We start from the raw sequence: 15,762 nt of genomic DNA, 5'->3' as shown, positions 1-15,762 counted from the left end.
CGGTTTTAAACTTTATGTAAATACAATCATACACGAATTCCTTTGCACATCATTATGTTTGTGAGATTCACCCACCTTGTTGTGCTTAGCCATAATTTGTTTAGTTTCACTGTTGTATAGTATTTCATTCCCCTGACACCCATGTGGGAGACCCAAATGGAGCTCTGGACTCCTGGCTTTGGCCTGGCCCAGCCTCAGCCATTTTGGCCATTTAGGGAAGGAACCAGTCCATGGAACATATTTTTTTTCTCTCTCTCTCACTCTTACTCTCCCTTTCAAATAAATAAATAAAATTTTTAAAGAAAAAATGATGAAAATCTAAATAGACCTGTTAGAGAACTTAATTTTATCTAAAAAAAACTTCCTTGAGATAAAATTCTAAGCACACACGGCTTCTTTCACTGCTGAACCACTTAAGGAAGAAGTTACAAAAACTCTTGGAGAATACAGGGGAAATGTTTTCTCTATTTTAAGGCCAGCAGAACCTGAATACTAAATGCGACCCTAAAAATCACAAAGAATGGGCCGGCGCTCACTTGGTTAATTCTCCACCTGAGGCACCGGCATCCAATATGGGCGCCAGGTTCTAGTCCCGGTTGCTCCTCTTCCAGTCCAGCTCTCTGCTGTGGCCCAGGAAGGCAGTGGAGGATGGCCCAAGTGCTTGGGCCCTGCACCCGCATGGAAGACCAGGAGGAAGCGCCTGGCTCCTGGCTTCAGATCAGCGCAGCGCCAGCTGTAGCAGCCATTTGGGGAGTGAACCAATGGAAGGAAGACCTTTCTCGCTGTCTCTCTCTCACACTGTCTATGTGTCAAATAAATTAAACAAACAAAAAAAATCACAAAGAAAATTACTGAGCAATTACTGAACTGAGCCTTGAAAACTTGAACAACACAGATGCAAATAACCACACTGAAAACAAGCCTGATATATGCCGTCAGGGAACTGTAAGAAACAAAGAGCTATCACTATCACTATCACCCTAACGCCTGTTAAAATGGCCAAAGCCCAGAACACTGACAAAGTCCACTGCTGGCCAGACTGAATAGCAACAGGAGCTCCCATTGCCGCTGGTGAGAGCCACACAGGAGCACAGCCCGGCAGCTTCTTACAAAGCTACGCAGGCTGACCACAAGATCCAGCCGCTGTGCTCCCGGTCCATATCCAAATGAGCTGAAAGCTCACGTCCACACAGAAACACCGCACATGTATGCATACAGCAGCCTGATTCACAATGGCCCCGAACTGGAAGCACTGAAGATGTCTTTCAAAACCGATGAGATTTTTTAAAAATATTTATTTATTTATTTATTTGAAAGGCAGAGAGTTATAGAGAGGCAGAGGTAGAGACAGAGAGAGAGAGGGCTTCCATCTGCTGGTTCATTCCCCAGATGGCCGCAATGGCTGGAGCTGCGCCGATCTGAAGCCAGAGCCTGGAGCTTCCTCTGGGTCTCCTACGCAGGTGCAGGGACCCAAGGACTTGGGCCATCTTCTACTGCTTTCCCAGGCCATAGCAGAGAGCTGGATAGGAAGAGGAGCAGCCGGGACTCAAACCAGCACCCATATGGGATGTTGGTTCTGCAGGCGACTTTATCCACTACGCCACAGTGCCAGCCCCGAGATGTTTTTAAAACAGGAAAGGAGAATGGGTAAACAAACAGTTTATCTACACAATGACATACTATTCAGAGATAAAAAGGAATCAGCTGCCAAGCCATGACAACATGGAAGGACCTTAAACACACACTGCTGGGGCCGGGGCTGTAGCATAGCAGGCAAATCTGCAACCTGTAGCCAGCATCCCATGTAGGCAATGATCTAAGTCCCAGCTGCTCCAATTCCAATTTAGCTCCCTACTAATGGCCTTGAAAAGTAGCAGAGGACGGCCCAAGTGCTTGAGCCCCTGCACCCACGTGGAAGACCCTGAAAAAGCTTCTGGTCCGGGCTGGCGCTGTGGTGCAGTAGGTTAAGCCCCCGCCTGTGGCACAAGCATCCCATATGGGTGCTGGTTCATGTCCCAGCTGCTCCTCTTCCAATCCAGCTCTCTGCTACGGCCTGGGAAAGCAGTGGAAGATGGCCCAAGTGTTTGGCCCATGCACCCACATGGGAGACCCGGAAGAAGTTCCTGGCTTCTGGCTTCAGATCAGCTCAGCTCTGGCCAATGCAGTCATTTGGAAAGTGAACCAGTTGATGTAAGACCTTTCTGTCTCTCCCTTTCTCTCTCAAATAAATAAATAAATCTTAAAAAAAAAAAAAAAAAGCGGCCGGCGCCGCGGCTCACTAGGCTAATCCTCCGCCTTGCGGCGCCGGCACACCGGGTTCTAGTCCCGGTCGGGGCACTGATCCTGTCCCGGTTGCCCCTCTTCCAGGCCAGCTCTCTGCTGTGGCCAGGGAGTGCAGTGGAGGATGGCCCAAGTCCTTGGGCCCTGTACCCCATGGGAGACCAGGAGAAGCACCTGGCTCCTGCCATCGGATCAGCGCGGTGCGCAGGCCGCAGCGCGCCTACCGCGGCAGCCATTGGAGGGTGAACCAACAGCAAAAGGAAGACCTTTCTCTCTGTCTCTCTCTCACTGTCCACTCTGCCTGTTAAAAAAAAAAAAAAAAAAAAAAAAGCAAGCCCCTGGCTCCTGCATTTGGCTTGGCCTAGCCCTGGCCATTGTGACCATTTGGGGGGTGAACCAGAAGATTCTTTCTCTGTGTAACTCTGCCTTTCAAATAAGTTACAGAGAGAGGTAGAGCCAGAGAGAGAGAAAGAGGTCCTCCATTCTGCTGGTTCACTCCCCAAATGACCACAACAGCCAGAGCTGAGCTGATCCAAAGCCAGGAGCCAGGAGCTTCTTCTAGGTCTCCCACATGGGTACAGGGGTCCAAGAACTTGGGCCATCCTCTACTGCTTTCCCAGGCCATTGCAGAGAGCTGGATTGGAAGAACAGCCGGGACTTGAACCAGCGACCATATGGGATGCCGCCACTGCAGGCTGGGTCTTTAACCCCCTGTACCATAGCACCGGCCCCAATAAATAAATCTTAAGAAAAAAAAAAATTGCTGGGGCCAGCGTGGTGGCTCAAGGAGTTAAGCTATAGCTTGCAACACCTGCAGCCCATATCAGAGCATTGGCCCAAGTTCTGGCTGCTGTGCTTCCAATCCAGCTCCCTACTAATGCACCCGGGAAGGCTGTGGATGATGGCCCAGGTGCCTGGGTCACTGCCATGTGGCAGACCTGGACTGAGTTTCTAACCTGGTCTATCCACACACTTGTCGTAGGGACCTGAGGAGTAAACCAGCAGATGGAAGATCTCAGTCTCTGCCTTTCAAACAAATAAGCAAATACAATTTTTAAAAAGATACATATCATGAAAATTATCCTTATTTAGATAATGAGACTCAGAAATGTAAGAATTTTCTAATACTTCTCAAAGACTGTCAAAGGCAAATATTCTGACCCAGCAGTGTTAAAATCTGTCCCTTTGGCTAACATATATCTAAAAAGAAGACTGTTGCCACTAGGCATTAAGATCACATCCAACCTGTGACCCTATATGCTAAGTCTCAACACTGAACAAAAGTGATTCAAAATCAAAGCCCAGCCACGTTTAGCCAAGAGCCCACCAAACAAAGTGGTCTTCTCTGCCCTCTACTGGTGATGAAGACAAACTACACAGAACTGAAAATACATGGCAGCACTCCCTTAAAGTAGCCGCCAGTTTGGTATAAGGAGGCTGGGGTTACCAGGGGCTTCCCACAATTCTCTCAGGGGGCCTGCAATGTCAGACAATTCACAATAACACTAACACAGTACTTGTTTTTTACACTCTGATTCTCTCATGTGTATACCAGGTATCAAAAGTTAATTAATGGGGGCCAGTGCAGTTGTGCAGCAGGTAAAGCTGCCACCTGCCGTGCCAGCATCCCATATGGGTGCCAGTTAGAGTCCCAGCTGCTCCACTTCTGATCCAGCTCTCTGCTATGGCCTGGGGAAGCAGTAGAAGAGGCCCCAAGTCCTTGGGCTCCTGTACCCGCATGGGAGACCCGGCAGAAGCTCCTGGCTCCTGGCTTCAGATCGGCACAACTCCAACCATTGTGGCCATCTGGGGAGTGAACCAGTGGATGGAAGACCTCTCGCTCTCGCTCCCTTTCTTTAACTCTGCCTTTAAAATAAATAAATATGTCTCTTTTTTTAAAAAAGTTCATTAATATGAGCTCACTTCCATACTGCATGCAACAAGGCTTCAAGTCACCTCTTGCTGAGCATCAGTGTGGCATGTAAGAAAAGCATTTCCCAAATGTGTGTGTGTGTGTGTGTGAATCTAGGATTTCTTTATGGACTCAACCAAAATTGGCATTATAGATGAAATGGAAAAGCAGACAGGAAACTCCAGCTGTCTTCTGCAGATAGCTTTTTTTTTCTTTCTTTCTTTCTTTTTTTTTCTTTCTTTCTTTTTTTATTTTTTTATTTTTTATTTTGACAGGCAGAGTGGACAGTGAGAGAGAGAGAGACAGAGAGAAAGGTCTTCCTTTTGCCGTGGGTTCACCCTCCAATGGCCGCTGCGGCCGGTGCACTGCAGCCAGCGCACCGCGCTGATCCGAAGCCAGGAGCCAGGTGCTTCTCCTGGTCTCCCATGTGGTGCAGGGCCCAAGCACTTGGGCCATTAGCCTAGTGAGCCATGGCGCCGGCCTGCAGGTAGCTTTTTAATAGAATTCCTAAACCTGTGTTTACTCGAGAGGCACAGAGACAGACAGACAAGCAGACAGAACTCCCATCTGCTGCTTTACTCCCCAGATGTCCCTTATGGCTGGACAGGGAGCTGAAGGCAGGAAGTGGAACTGCCAAGTGGGACAGGTACCTGCTAACTGCCAGGGCCAAGTGGCCTCTAAGGAGCTGATCATTCAAGATTTGCAAACATGTCAAAGTGCTACTCTTCCTATTTTGTTTTGCAAACACGGTTGTATGCCATGAAGAACCTACTATGGGCACAGGTGTTTGGTGCAGTTAGGATGCCCCCTTGGGATGCCCGCATTCTGTACCGCAGGGCCTGGACCCAGGTTCCAGCTTCCTACTGGAGGCAGCAGGTGACGGCTCAAGCGCTCGAGCCCTTGCCACCAAGACGGGAGACCCAGACTGAGATGCTGGCTCCTGGGTTCAGCCTGGCCCGGGAGCCCTGACTTGGGGAATGAACCAGTGGACAGGAGATCTGTGCCTGCCTGGATTCTCATCAGCTGAGTACATGTATACACCTCCACCTCCACTCCTGGAGATCAGAGGGTCTTCTGTGAATGAAGTACAAGGGTGCTTCAAAAAGGCTGTGGGAGATGGCATTAAAAGGTGAGTTTATGTCGTGAGGTCTTTTCATAACGTTCAACTTCCAGGAGCTTTTTGTGGACATGCGCTTGTGACAGACGATCCATCCCATCCAGGCTGTCCATCCAGGGAGCCTGGTCCTGCGTCACACCTGCGTCACACACATGGCTGCCGCTGAATGGCCAGTGACATCCGGTTAGCAAGTTAAAGCTGTGTCCCGCAGTATGGGTCTTGGGCACAGCCTTGGAGAACAGCTACCGGACTTTCAGTAGCAGGGAGCCTGAATTCAAATCCTACCTCTGCCACTTAACACCGGCCTCACTGGTCAATTTCCTTGGTTCCTGCAACTGTAAAAATGGAATACGGTAACACCCATCGCATGGGGAGCTGTGAGGAGTGATAGGTACATAAACAGCACACTATGCGAACTGACACTTAGTAGGCCCTCGCTCTGTTAACTCCTTTTCACTCCTCACGGCTACTGTGTAAGTTTGCGGGAGGTTTTGAAGTTCGGGGTCAACATCAGAGACCAGGGATGGCACCACGTGGCCTTGCAGGTGCCCTCACCTTGCTAAGCCTACAATCCCCTCCCCCAATACACACTGCCCTCAAAGGCAGGGTCCCCAAGTCCCGGCTCACATCAAGGGCTCCGGCTCGACCCTAACTTGCCTTATTCCGAGAAGCTGCGCTTCCAGCCCGATCTCTGCCCCTGACCTCCCGCTCGGTCCCGAGTCTCCAGTACGCAGCGGTCCGGGGAGAGCGCCAGGTCCAACTTCTCCCTGCAGACTCCCCCACGAGAAAGGACGAGAAGTGCCTGCGAGTCCCCGGTCACTGCCCACACCCAGCTCGCACGTCCCCCGGCCGCTCTGCTCCCTCCTCGGGTCCGCCTGAGACCCCGCGCCCTCACGCGGCTGGGAGCTTACAGTCCACACTGCGGGCGCCTCATCCCGCGCCAAGCGGGTTCCAACCCGGAACCAAACCACGGATCCAGGAGCCTAAGAAGGTAAGCGCTGGAGAGACGCCGGCCTCCGTCCGTCGGCATTCAGCCGATCCCAGGCCCTCTGGGGTAAAACGAAGCTGAGCGGGCGATGCCCAACGCCCCACCGGCGGCGAGGGGGAGGGTCCGGGGTGGGGGGGGCTGGACGACTGGCGCCCCTGACAGTCCCAGGCCAGCCCGGGACCGAGCTGCGTCCTCTCACCTCCCGGGCTCAGCAGCAGCTTCAGCGCCTCCAAAATCAGGTCCAGACCGCAGCTCTCCAGAGCCCCGCTGCCCACTGGCTGCCTGGGGGCCGCCATGACTGGAGTGGAACACGCCGCTCGCGGTGTGCGCTAAGCCCGAGAGCGGGCCGGCGGCGCCGCCATGTTGAGTGTGGCGAGAGGCACTCGGCGCCGAGGGGGCGGGGCGTGCGGGAAAGCGTGGGGCGGGGCCGACGGCGGGCACGCCCCCCTCGACCGCTCCTCGTTCCCATCCGGGTTTAGGCGCGCCATTTCGGGAACTCCACGGGATCAACAGCTGGATAGTGGGGGCCGCACAGAGAAATCGTTTCTCGTACAAATAGTATTTGTTTCAGTGTCAGGAGACGCAGGTCGGAGAGCGAGATCCCCGGCCCGCGGGGTCACTCCCCGCACAGCCCCGACAGCGCGCACATAGGATTCCCATGTGGGGTGCGGGGTCCCGGCGCGGGGCTGAACCCGCGGCGCCGCCACGCGGGCCCCTGTTGCCTTCCTCTGTGTAACACACACACACACGGGTCGTGGATGTTACGGCTTTGGTGACGTCACTGTGGAAACAGCGGTCCTATTTCCAGGTGGTGGCACCGCGTGCATTAAGGCCAGGCCCTGTGTCACCGGGACGCGGAGGGGGCGCTCCATCCTCTCCCCAGCCAGCTTCCTGCCGGTAGCTGGTGATCCCGGGAAGGCCGTGGAAGAGGGCCCGGGTACTTGGGGGAGTGACGGGGGTCGGAGCTCCAGGCTCCTGGCTCCTGCCTCGTGGGGAGTGAGCCAGCAGGTGGGAGATCTCGCTCTGCCTCTGCCACACTGCCTTTCAAAGAAATAGATCTTTAAAAACCAGAATAGATCTGAGACTCAGACCACTGGAAGCGGGCTTTTCACCCACGTGAATCCTGGCAGGACATTCAAAGGTCACCTCACTAAGAGCTCATCTTGTTTTGTCATTGTCACAGCCAAAGGCACCGCTCCACGCCTGCCGCCTGCTCTGCACAAGTGGCCCCTGGGGAGCTGCCCGGCCCTCCAGAGCCAGCCCGAGTTCACACGGGTGCCTGCGCGTCTGCGGGACCTGTTTGTGGAACCCCTTTCTCGGGTTGGTTAGGTCCCCTTCTCTCACCACCACTCCTCTGCCAGCCTACATCCCTCAACACGTGCTAGTCTCTAAAGCAACAAGGTGACAACAGTCTCCACAAGGCGGAGGGGGAAGTTGACAGTGCTCCTGGGCAGGCCTCTGGTACAGCACTGACAATGCCACTCATGCCTAGGTCCAGCCTCCTGCTAATACACACCCTGGGAGGCCCTGGGTGATGGTTCTAGTGCCTGGGTCCCTGCCACCCTTGTGGAAGACCCAGATGGAGTTCCAGGCTCCTGGCTTCAGCCTGGCCCAGCCCAGGCTGTTACAGCGCTTTGGGAGGTAAATCAGTGGATACAAGATCTCTCTGGGCCTTTCCAATAAATAACATTTTTTAAAAAGTGACACTGCTTCCAAGTAGTTAGCAGTATCTGCCACAAAGGGGTTGCTTAGCAAACAGTACCTGAATCTTCCCCTCCTGCTCTCCCGCAAACAAAATCCTGACAAAACTCGTTGAAGGAGAAATAGTCTAAAAACTTACAATCATGCTCTCTTCCTGTGTGTGTTCTCTTCCAGGCTGCCATTGGACAATTTTTCATCCGTTATGTACATTTAGGTAGAACTTCATTTTGGAAAAAGAAAATTTAACATCATTTCAAGGTGTCAAGCATTTGGTGAAATGGATGCAATGCACTTTGTGGGAGACACACTCCTAAATATTGTGGGGGATTGGGGCAAAAAAAAAATGCAAGTAGGGGACCCCATGCCACTTGTGTAAATATTTGTTATAAATCAGATTAAATATTTTTCTTCCTCCCTTGAAAATGATACCAGGTCCAAGCTGAGAATGCTCAGACCTCAACCCCCAGCCCCACCCCTGGCCTCACGCCTTTGTCTTCTCACCTGCATCTCTCTCGGCACCAGGAGAGCTGGGCAGGTGCACATGTGGGCCGCTGCATCCTGTACAGCTGGGCCGTGCCACACACCCTCTCCCTCCCACGGCTGAAGCCAGGAGCCACGAGCTTCTTTCAGGTTTTCCACATGGGTACAGGAGCCCAAGCACTTGGGCCGTCCTACATTGCTTTCCCAGGCACATTATCAGGGACCTGGATCAGAAGTGGAGTAGCCAGGACTCTAACCAGTGCCCATATGAGATACTTGTGCCGCAGGCCAAGTGGCATTATCCACTATGCCACAGCACTGGCCCATCACAAACTTCTTAGACCCCTTGTATGCATGGATTTCAAAAAATTTTTGCATCAAAATAACCTTATCTATTTTATGGTCTGCAAGCCTTTTAAAAATATTTTAGAGGCAGAGTTATTGACAGAGTTATCTTCCATCTGCTGGTTCACTCCCCAAATGGCTGCAACAGCCACAGCTGAGCCCATCTGAAGCCAGGAGACAGGAGCTTCTTCCAGGTCTCCCATGAGGGTGCAGGGGCCCACGGACTTGGGCCATCTTCCACTGCTTTCCCAGGCCATAGCAGAGCTAGCTCTGAAGAGGAGCAGCTGGGACCAGAACCGGCAACCATATGGAACGCTGGCACCACAGGCAGAGACTCAGCCCACTATGCCACAGCATCATCCCTGTTCGGCAGGCTTTTTTCAAGTACCCTCACAGGGGCTGGTGCTGTGGCACAGTGGGTAAAGCTGCCGCCTGCAGTGCCGGCATCCCATAAGGGTGCCAGTTAGAATCCCAGCTGCTCCACTTCCAATCCAGCTCCCTGCTATGACCTGGGAAAGCAGTAGAAGATGGTCCAAGTCCTTGGGCCCCTGTACCCATGTGAGAGACCCAGAGGAAGCTCCTGGCTTTGGACTGGCACAGCTCTGGCCGTTGCAGCCAATTGGGGAGTGAACCAGCAGATGTTAGACCTCTCTCTCTCTCTCTCTGCCTCTCCTTCTCTTTGTAACTCTTTCAAATAAATAAATCTAAAAAAAAAAAAAAAAAAAAAAAAAAACAACCTGCGTTTCTCAGCCATGACATCACTGACGATTCTTTGTAGCAGGGGGCATCCTGTGTGCTGCAGGATATTTAGTAGCATCTCCAATAGTGACTTGATTGCATTCCAGAAATTACTGCCCGTCCCCTAAGGAGGGGGCTGCAGTCTTCCCCACGGTGGAAGACCACGACCTACACTAACTTTGCTAACTAGGTCAAGAGTCCCTTCGCTTCTGCCCCTCAGCTCAGCCCACAGTGGTCTCCCAGCAACGTGGGAATTTCAGTGGTTTTTGTCATTTGCCACGTGGATGGACGGTTGCCCTATTAACTTCACCCTGCCCCTGGTGTACCCCAGCAGAAGTTAGCCTGATGCTTCTCCCCGTGTTGCCAATGGACCTGGGAACCAAACAAAACACGTGTGACAGTGGTTTAACAAAATTCTTTAATAAAATTTATAAAAATGCATCTTTGAGAATAATTTTCCGGGCTTGAGTTGCTTTCCTTTTTCACCTCCAAGGAAAATACAAAATTATCAGCACCCACACATAAATGCACTCAGAACTACAGTGACTTTCTCTACACAGAACTGCATTAGACACAGTAGGAACCGCAGGAAAGTGAAGACAATCCCAACAAGTGATTGCACGGATGATTTTCTTCTTCCAAAAACAGCTGACATACAGTAAAGCAATCTCAATGAAACTCTTCCTGTGGTTGTCAAAAGTTGAGATTTGCATTTTGAATTAAAAAAAAAAAATCCAAATCAAGATCTGTTTAACATTTTTTTTTTTTTTTTTTTGGACAGGCAGAGTGGACAATGAGAGAGAGAGAGACAGAGAGAAAGGTCTTCCTTTTGCTGTTGGTTCATGCTCCAATGGCCGCCGCGGCTGGCGCACTGCGGCCGGCGCACCGCGCTGATCCGACGGCAGGAGCCAGGTGCTTCTCCTGGTCTCCCATGGGGTGCAGGGCCCAAGCACTTGGGCCATCCTCCACTGCACTCCCTGGCCACAGCGGAGAGCTGGCCTGGAAGAGGGGCAACCGAGACAGAATCCGGCACCCCGACCGGGACTAGAACCTGGTGTGCCGGCGCCGCAAGGCGGAGGATTAGCCTATTAAGCCGTGGCGCTGGCCCTGTTTAACATTTTTTAAAAGACTGATTGGTTGATTGGTCTGAAAGTTAGAGCGACAGAGAGCGAGGGAGAGAGTGAAAGATCGATGGTTCACTCCCCAAATGGCTACAACAGCCAGGTCTAGGCCAGGCTGAAACCAGGAGTCAGGAATTCCATCTGGGTCTCCCCTGTGGGTGCAGGTGCCCAAGTACCTGGGCCATCATTCACTGCTTTCCCAGGCACAGTAGCAGGCAGCTGGGTCAGAAGCCAAGTAACCCGGATGGAACTGGTGTTCCCACGTGGGGTCACAACCCCTGTGCCACAACACCAACTCCTTAACACCCTTCAGGGCACTGTTTAATTCCTGCTCCTAAGGAAAGAAACTGGAAGCTGCAACGTTCTTAGTTTTCTGTGCACACCTGGAACTGGGCAAACGTGTCCAGATCAGCCAGCATATTTTGCAGACACCATCAAAAGCAGGCACTTGGGAATTCTGGGCTTCGGGAACGAACGAGGGCCCACGGACCCTGGATAGGAAGCCCGAGAGCGACTCCCACATCCTGCTGTGGCTGTGAGGTGGGCGGGCCCGCAGGGTGCCAGGCTGCCCGCCCATCTCCTTGTCCTGGGCGGCAGCACACAGGCACCGTTCTCAGACTCACTATCACTCTTTCATGTCAGTGATAAAACACGGAAAACTAAGTGTCACCTGAGGATCCATGGCCTCTCCCGGCCCGGGCTCCCTTGTGGAGAACCAGGAACGTCAGGGCTCGGAGAAGAAAAAGGAAACCACGAACTAGAGGATGCAGAACCCAGCCAACCGCGGGGCCTACCTGAGACCCCGCCTCCTGCCCTGAGAGGGCGGGGCCACTTGTGCATGGGCGGGGGGGGGGGGGCACTAGCAGGTGGAGTGGGACCTGGGGCGGGGGGAGAGCAGTTGGGGACAGGGGACCCTGGTGCGAGGATGGGGAGAGCAGCAGACCGCCAGGGCAGCTGACCCCCCTTCCTGTGAAAGTCCAGACAAAGGCCCCTTAGGGAAATCTGCAAACTGCTGGCGCAGCCACGTGGGTGTGGATGGAGTCTGTTCCTTTGGAACGTTCACATCTGGGAGCCTCTGGGACATCAGGACCGTGTAAGAAAAACGAGGAGTAAGTCGAAAAAACCTTTCTACCACACACAGACGAGAGCGACAGAGTGGAAATCCTAACTACCTTGCACTGCACCCTTGATCAGGGTCTCTCCTGGGAACTCAGCTGGAAGGAGGAGGGGAGCCAAGAAACCACAGCGGCATCCTCTGGGGCCCCACCCTGCTCAGGGCCCCTAGTCGTCCTCGCCGCCCCCGTACATGTCGGCCAGCTTCTTGAAGCGATTGCCCCACTCGTTCAGGTAGTCGTAGTCCTGGTCTCGGTCGGACTCCGAGGAGTTCAGGGAGCTGAGGCTGGCAGCCTCGGAGCCGCTGCCCTCGTAGTCGAACACCAGCAGGGAGTCGTACGGGGGCGCCGTGGGGTCACTGTCGGCCGCCTTCAGGTTCTGGCAAAGACCGGGGACAGCATCTCTCAGTGAAGGGACAAGAGGCAAGAGGCTTTCTCTTGCTGTCCCCGCAACATGTGACAAACCCGGCCACGACACAGCGGTCAGGAGCGGAGCCCGCCCGCCCGCCCCATCACTCCAGGTCAGGGGGTCAGGAGCGGAGCCCGCCCCGTCACTCCAGGACAGGGGGTCAGGAGCAGAGGCCCCCCCGCCCCATCACTCCAGGTCAGGGGGTCAGGAGCGGAACCCATCCCGTCACTCCAGGACAAGGGGTCAAGAGCAGAGGCCCCCACTCCCGCCCCATCACTCCAGGTCAGGGGGTCAGGAGCGGAGCCCCACCCCGTCACGCCAGGACAGGGGGTCAGGAGCCGAGCCCCGCCCTGCTACTGCTCCTGGATAACAGGCGCCTGGAGTTGCTGGAACCCAGTCTTTTTCATGTTTTTTGTGTTATTTGTTTGAAAGGCAAAGTGGGAGAGAAGGGCAGGAGGAGGACAGGGAGAGGGAGAACTAGCTTCCATCGCTGTTCACTGCCCAGTGGCTATAACAGCCAGGGCTGGGCCAGGCTGAAGCCAGGCTTCATCCGAGTCTCCCACGTGACTGCCAGAGACCAAGGACTTGGGTCCTAATCTGTTGCTGCTGCCCAGGATGGGCCATGGGTAGCCCAAGAAGCAGTTTAAGCCATTGAGCTACAAGGACTGCCCTCAGATTTGCAACCCACCTTCCCTTGACATATATAATTTATACTTTTAAAATAGCAATAACTTAATCCCTACAATTTTTCTCTAAATACTACAACTAAATATCATGCTCCATCGCTGATTGTTAGTGCTGAAAAGGACCTGGATGGAGAGTGATGGTTACACAGGCCCTTTCCGCCAAAGGTCCCTGGCTCCAAGGGTCTCCTGGCCCGCTGCTGTGCCTTGCAAAGTGACAGTGACAGCAACTCCCGTAGAGCTAAAGCAAAACCAGCCGAGAGGGCCGCTGGACCATCAGGCAAGCCCGGGAAGTCACTGCAGTCCCTGAGTGAGACAGTAGGTGGCGACATTCCCTTCCAGGACTCTGTTCATCCCCACTCCCAGTTCCTTCTCATCTTTCCCCAAACTAAATGCATGAAAGCATGGCATCCCTTTTGTGATCATGAGGCAACAAGCACGAGAGCAAGGATCTACAGGCTAAGATGATGGAGTAGGAACGTGATGTGCTTCCTCACCCTTCTGTTCACGGGAGATAAATCTACTCCTATCTGCTTATGCTTCTCCTGTTTGGAGCTGAATGAATTTCTGACATTTACAGTGTGGATACTATTTCCCCAGCTCTCAGGGAGACCTGCAATACACACTCAATATCACGCCCCAGCTGGCAGTGGTATACACAGCGGTCCATTAATGAAACCAAACCACATTTTCTAGATCAACTAAATTCTTTCACGCAGTTCTTAGGTTAAAGGATTCAGAGGTTGGGCAAGGGAAAGAATCCCAAGAGCCTTTTGGATTCGGCTTACATACCTCATCAATGAAGTTCCCAATTTCGTCAGGATTGGCAGGTCGGGGGCGGTACTGGGGCACGCTCATGAGGGTCGGGGCCACGTCATTGCGAATGACTTCGGGCCGAGCATCCAGGCCTCTGTGCAGCTGGCTCAAGTCAAAGTCCTTTGGAGAAAAAGGTAATCAGGAGACAAAAAGCAGTAGCCACAGACACGGGGCTATGTGCGGTTGGGGGATTATGGTATTGGCTGGCGCCTGAACTACCACTGGGGGGGCGACAGCGAGGGGCGTGCGCCTCAGAACAGTGGGCTGTGAAGCCAGAACAGCCGGGCCACCTCCTCCTGGCTGTGTGACCTTGGGCCTCGGTTCCCTCATCTCAGTACACAACAGCCAGTGATCAGTAAACGGTAGCCATAGTAGCTACGATGATGAAGGCTGATGACAAAGCCTGTTTTCTTGTACCCGAGGCAGCACAGAGCTATTTCAAATGCCTTCCCCTGAGAACCATCACTTGTTCCGAATCACGGGAGCGCCACTGAGCATGAAAAGCGCACCTGGTCCTCCTCTCCGCCTCCTTCCTCGTCGTAGTAATACACGTTGTCCCGAGTGTCGTCCTCTGGGGGCAGTAAGGGCTCTTTGACCACCCCTCTCCTCCGGACAAACAGCAGCAGCAGCAGAACCAGGACTGCGGCGGGGAGAGGGAGAGCAAGGGTGATGAGCGTCCCAGGAAAGGCGGCCGGAGAGCGGGCACCTGGTGACCCCGCACAGCCACGGGCAGCAGCTGCCTGTAACATGCTTGTTTGGGGGCCCACATTGCATACTGGAGGGGCCTGGGTTTGGGTCCCAGCTTGGCTTCTGATCCGGCTTCTTGCTCATGAGCGCCCCGGGGGGCAGCAGGTGATGGCTCAAGTACTTGGGGACCCTGCCATCCATAGGAGAGCCCCGGATGGTGGCATTCCTGGCTCCTAGATGCAGCCTGGTTGAATCTATCAGCTATCAGCAAAGGCAAGATCTCCATGTCTATGTCTCTGTCACTCTGCCTTCCTAATAAATTAAAAGAGCAATTTTTTCTTTTTTTTTTTTTTTTTTGGACAGGCAGAGTGGACAGTGAGAGAGATAGAGAGAAAGGTCTTTCCGTTGGTTCATCCCCCAATGGCCGCTGTGGCCAGCACTCTACGGCCGGCACACTGTGCTGATCCAAAGCCAGGAGCCAGGTGCTTCTCCTGGTCTCCCATGGGGTGCAGGACCCAAGCACTTGGGCCATCCTCCACTGCATTCCTAGGCCACAGCAGAGAGCTGGACTGGAAGAGGAGCAACTGGGACAGAATCCGGCACCCCGACCGGGACTAGAACCCGGTGTGCCGGCACCGCAGGCGGAGGATTAGCTTATTGAGCTGCGGCGCCGGCCAAAAGAGCAATTTTTTTAAATGTTGGAAAATAAATGAAACACTCACAGATGTGAACCCACAGGATGCACACGTGCCTGAAGGTGCCGGATGTCGTACGACACTTGTGACATGAATCCAAATGGGGCCCTGAACTTTCAGAAGGCTCTCACTGTCAGTGCCCCTCGTCTGGGGAAACTGTTTCCCACACAGGAAACAGCAAAGGCCCCGAGGCAGGAGCAAGCCCGGTGTGACCGAGGGAGGGAGGAGAGGTCCTCCGAGGGTAGAAGGGATGGAGAGACCAGGAGTTAGAGTTAGGAGCAGAGCTGTTAGGTCAGCCTAGACGAGACTGATTTGTGGATATTATTGCTACCCAACCATGGGTAACCCACAGAATGTTTTTTAATCTTTTCCTTAGATAAAAATTATGTAAGCAAGCCCCAAAATCTGTTTAATTTCCACCTGGTCTTGGGACTATTTTTGGGACACTTAATTTTGTATGCATACACATATGGGATGCCGGCGCTGCAGGAGGCCGCTTAGCCTACTACGCCACAGCGCAGGCCCCCAGTTTTATCTTTTAACAGTTGTTCATTTTTATTTGAAAGGCAGAGTACAGAAAGAGAAAGGGCTCTTCCATCCACTGGCTCACTCCACCATAGCCACAACAACCAGGGCTGGGCTAAGCTGAAGCCAAGAGCCAGGAACTCCATGTGGGTG

General features: G+C 53.3%; 2 protein-coding genes across 3 annotated transcripts in view; both read right to left on the bottom strand.

The window, feature by feature from the left end:
* TANGO6 (transport and golgi organization 6 homolog) overlaps positions 1–6,659 on the bottom strand; it is a 205,432-nt gene extending 198,773 nt beyond the window's left edge. For both annotated transcript variants that reach the window (XM_062175871.1, XM_062175872.1), the window contains exon 1: positions 6,497–6,659. In XM_062175871.1, the coding sequence (XP_062031855.1) occupies positions 6,497–6,593 (97 nt within the window). In that variant the 5' untranslated portion in view covers positions 6,594–6,659. The remainder of the gene's footprint in view (positions 1–6,496) is intronic.
* Positions 6,660–11,532: 4,873 nt separating this feature from the next.
* The window catches only part of CDH1 (cadherin 1), a 69,054-nt gene continuing 64,824 nt past the window's right edge, over positions 11,533–15,762 (bottom strand). Inside the window, exons 14-16 of the mRNA XM_062175873.1 lie at positions 14,212–14,342; positions 13,679–13,822; positions 11,533–12,173 (exon numbers count right to left, since the gene is read on the bottom strand). Of these exons, the coding sequence (XP_062031857.1) occupies positions 11,964–12,173; positions 13,679–13,822; positions 14,212–14,342 (485 nt within the window). The 3' untranslated portion in view covers positions 11,533–11,963. The remainder of the gene's footprint in view (positions 12,174–13,678; positions 13,823–14,211; positions 14,343–15,762) is intronic.

Source organism: Lepus europaeus, chromosome 19 (assembly GCF_033115175.1).
Source record: "Lepus europaeus isolate LE1 chromosome 19, mLepTim1.pri, whole genome shotgun sequence".
In the NCBI taxonomy this organism is placed as follows: domain Eukaryota; kingdom Metazoa; phylum Chordata; class Mammalia; order Lagomorpha; family Leporidae; genus Lepus; species Lepus europaeus.
The sequence above is the reverse complement of the archived record's forward strand: the minus strand, read 5'-3'. Positions and strand labels throughout refer to the sequence as shown.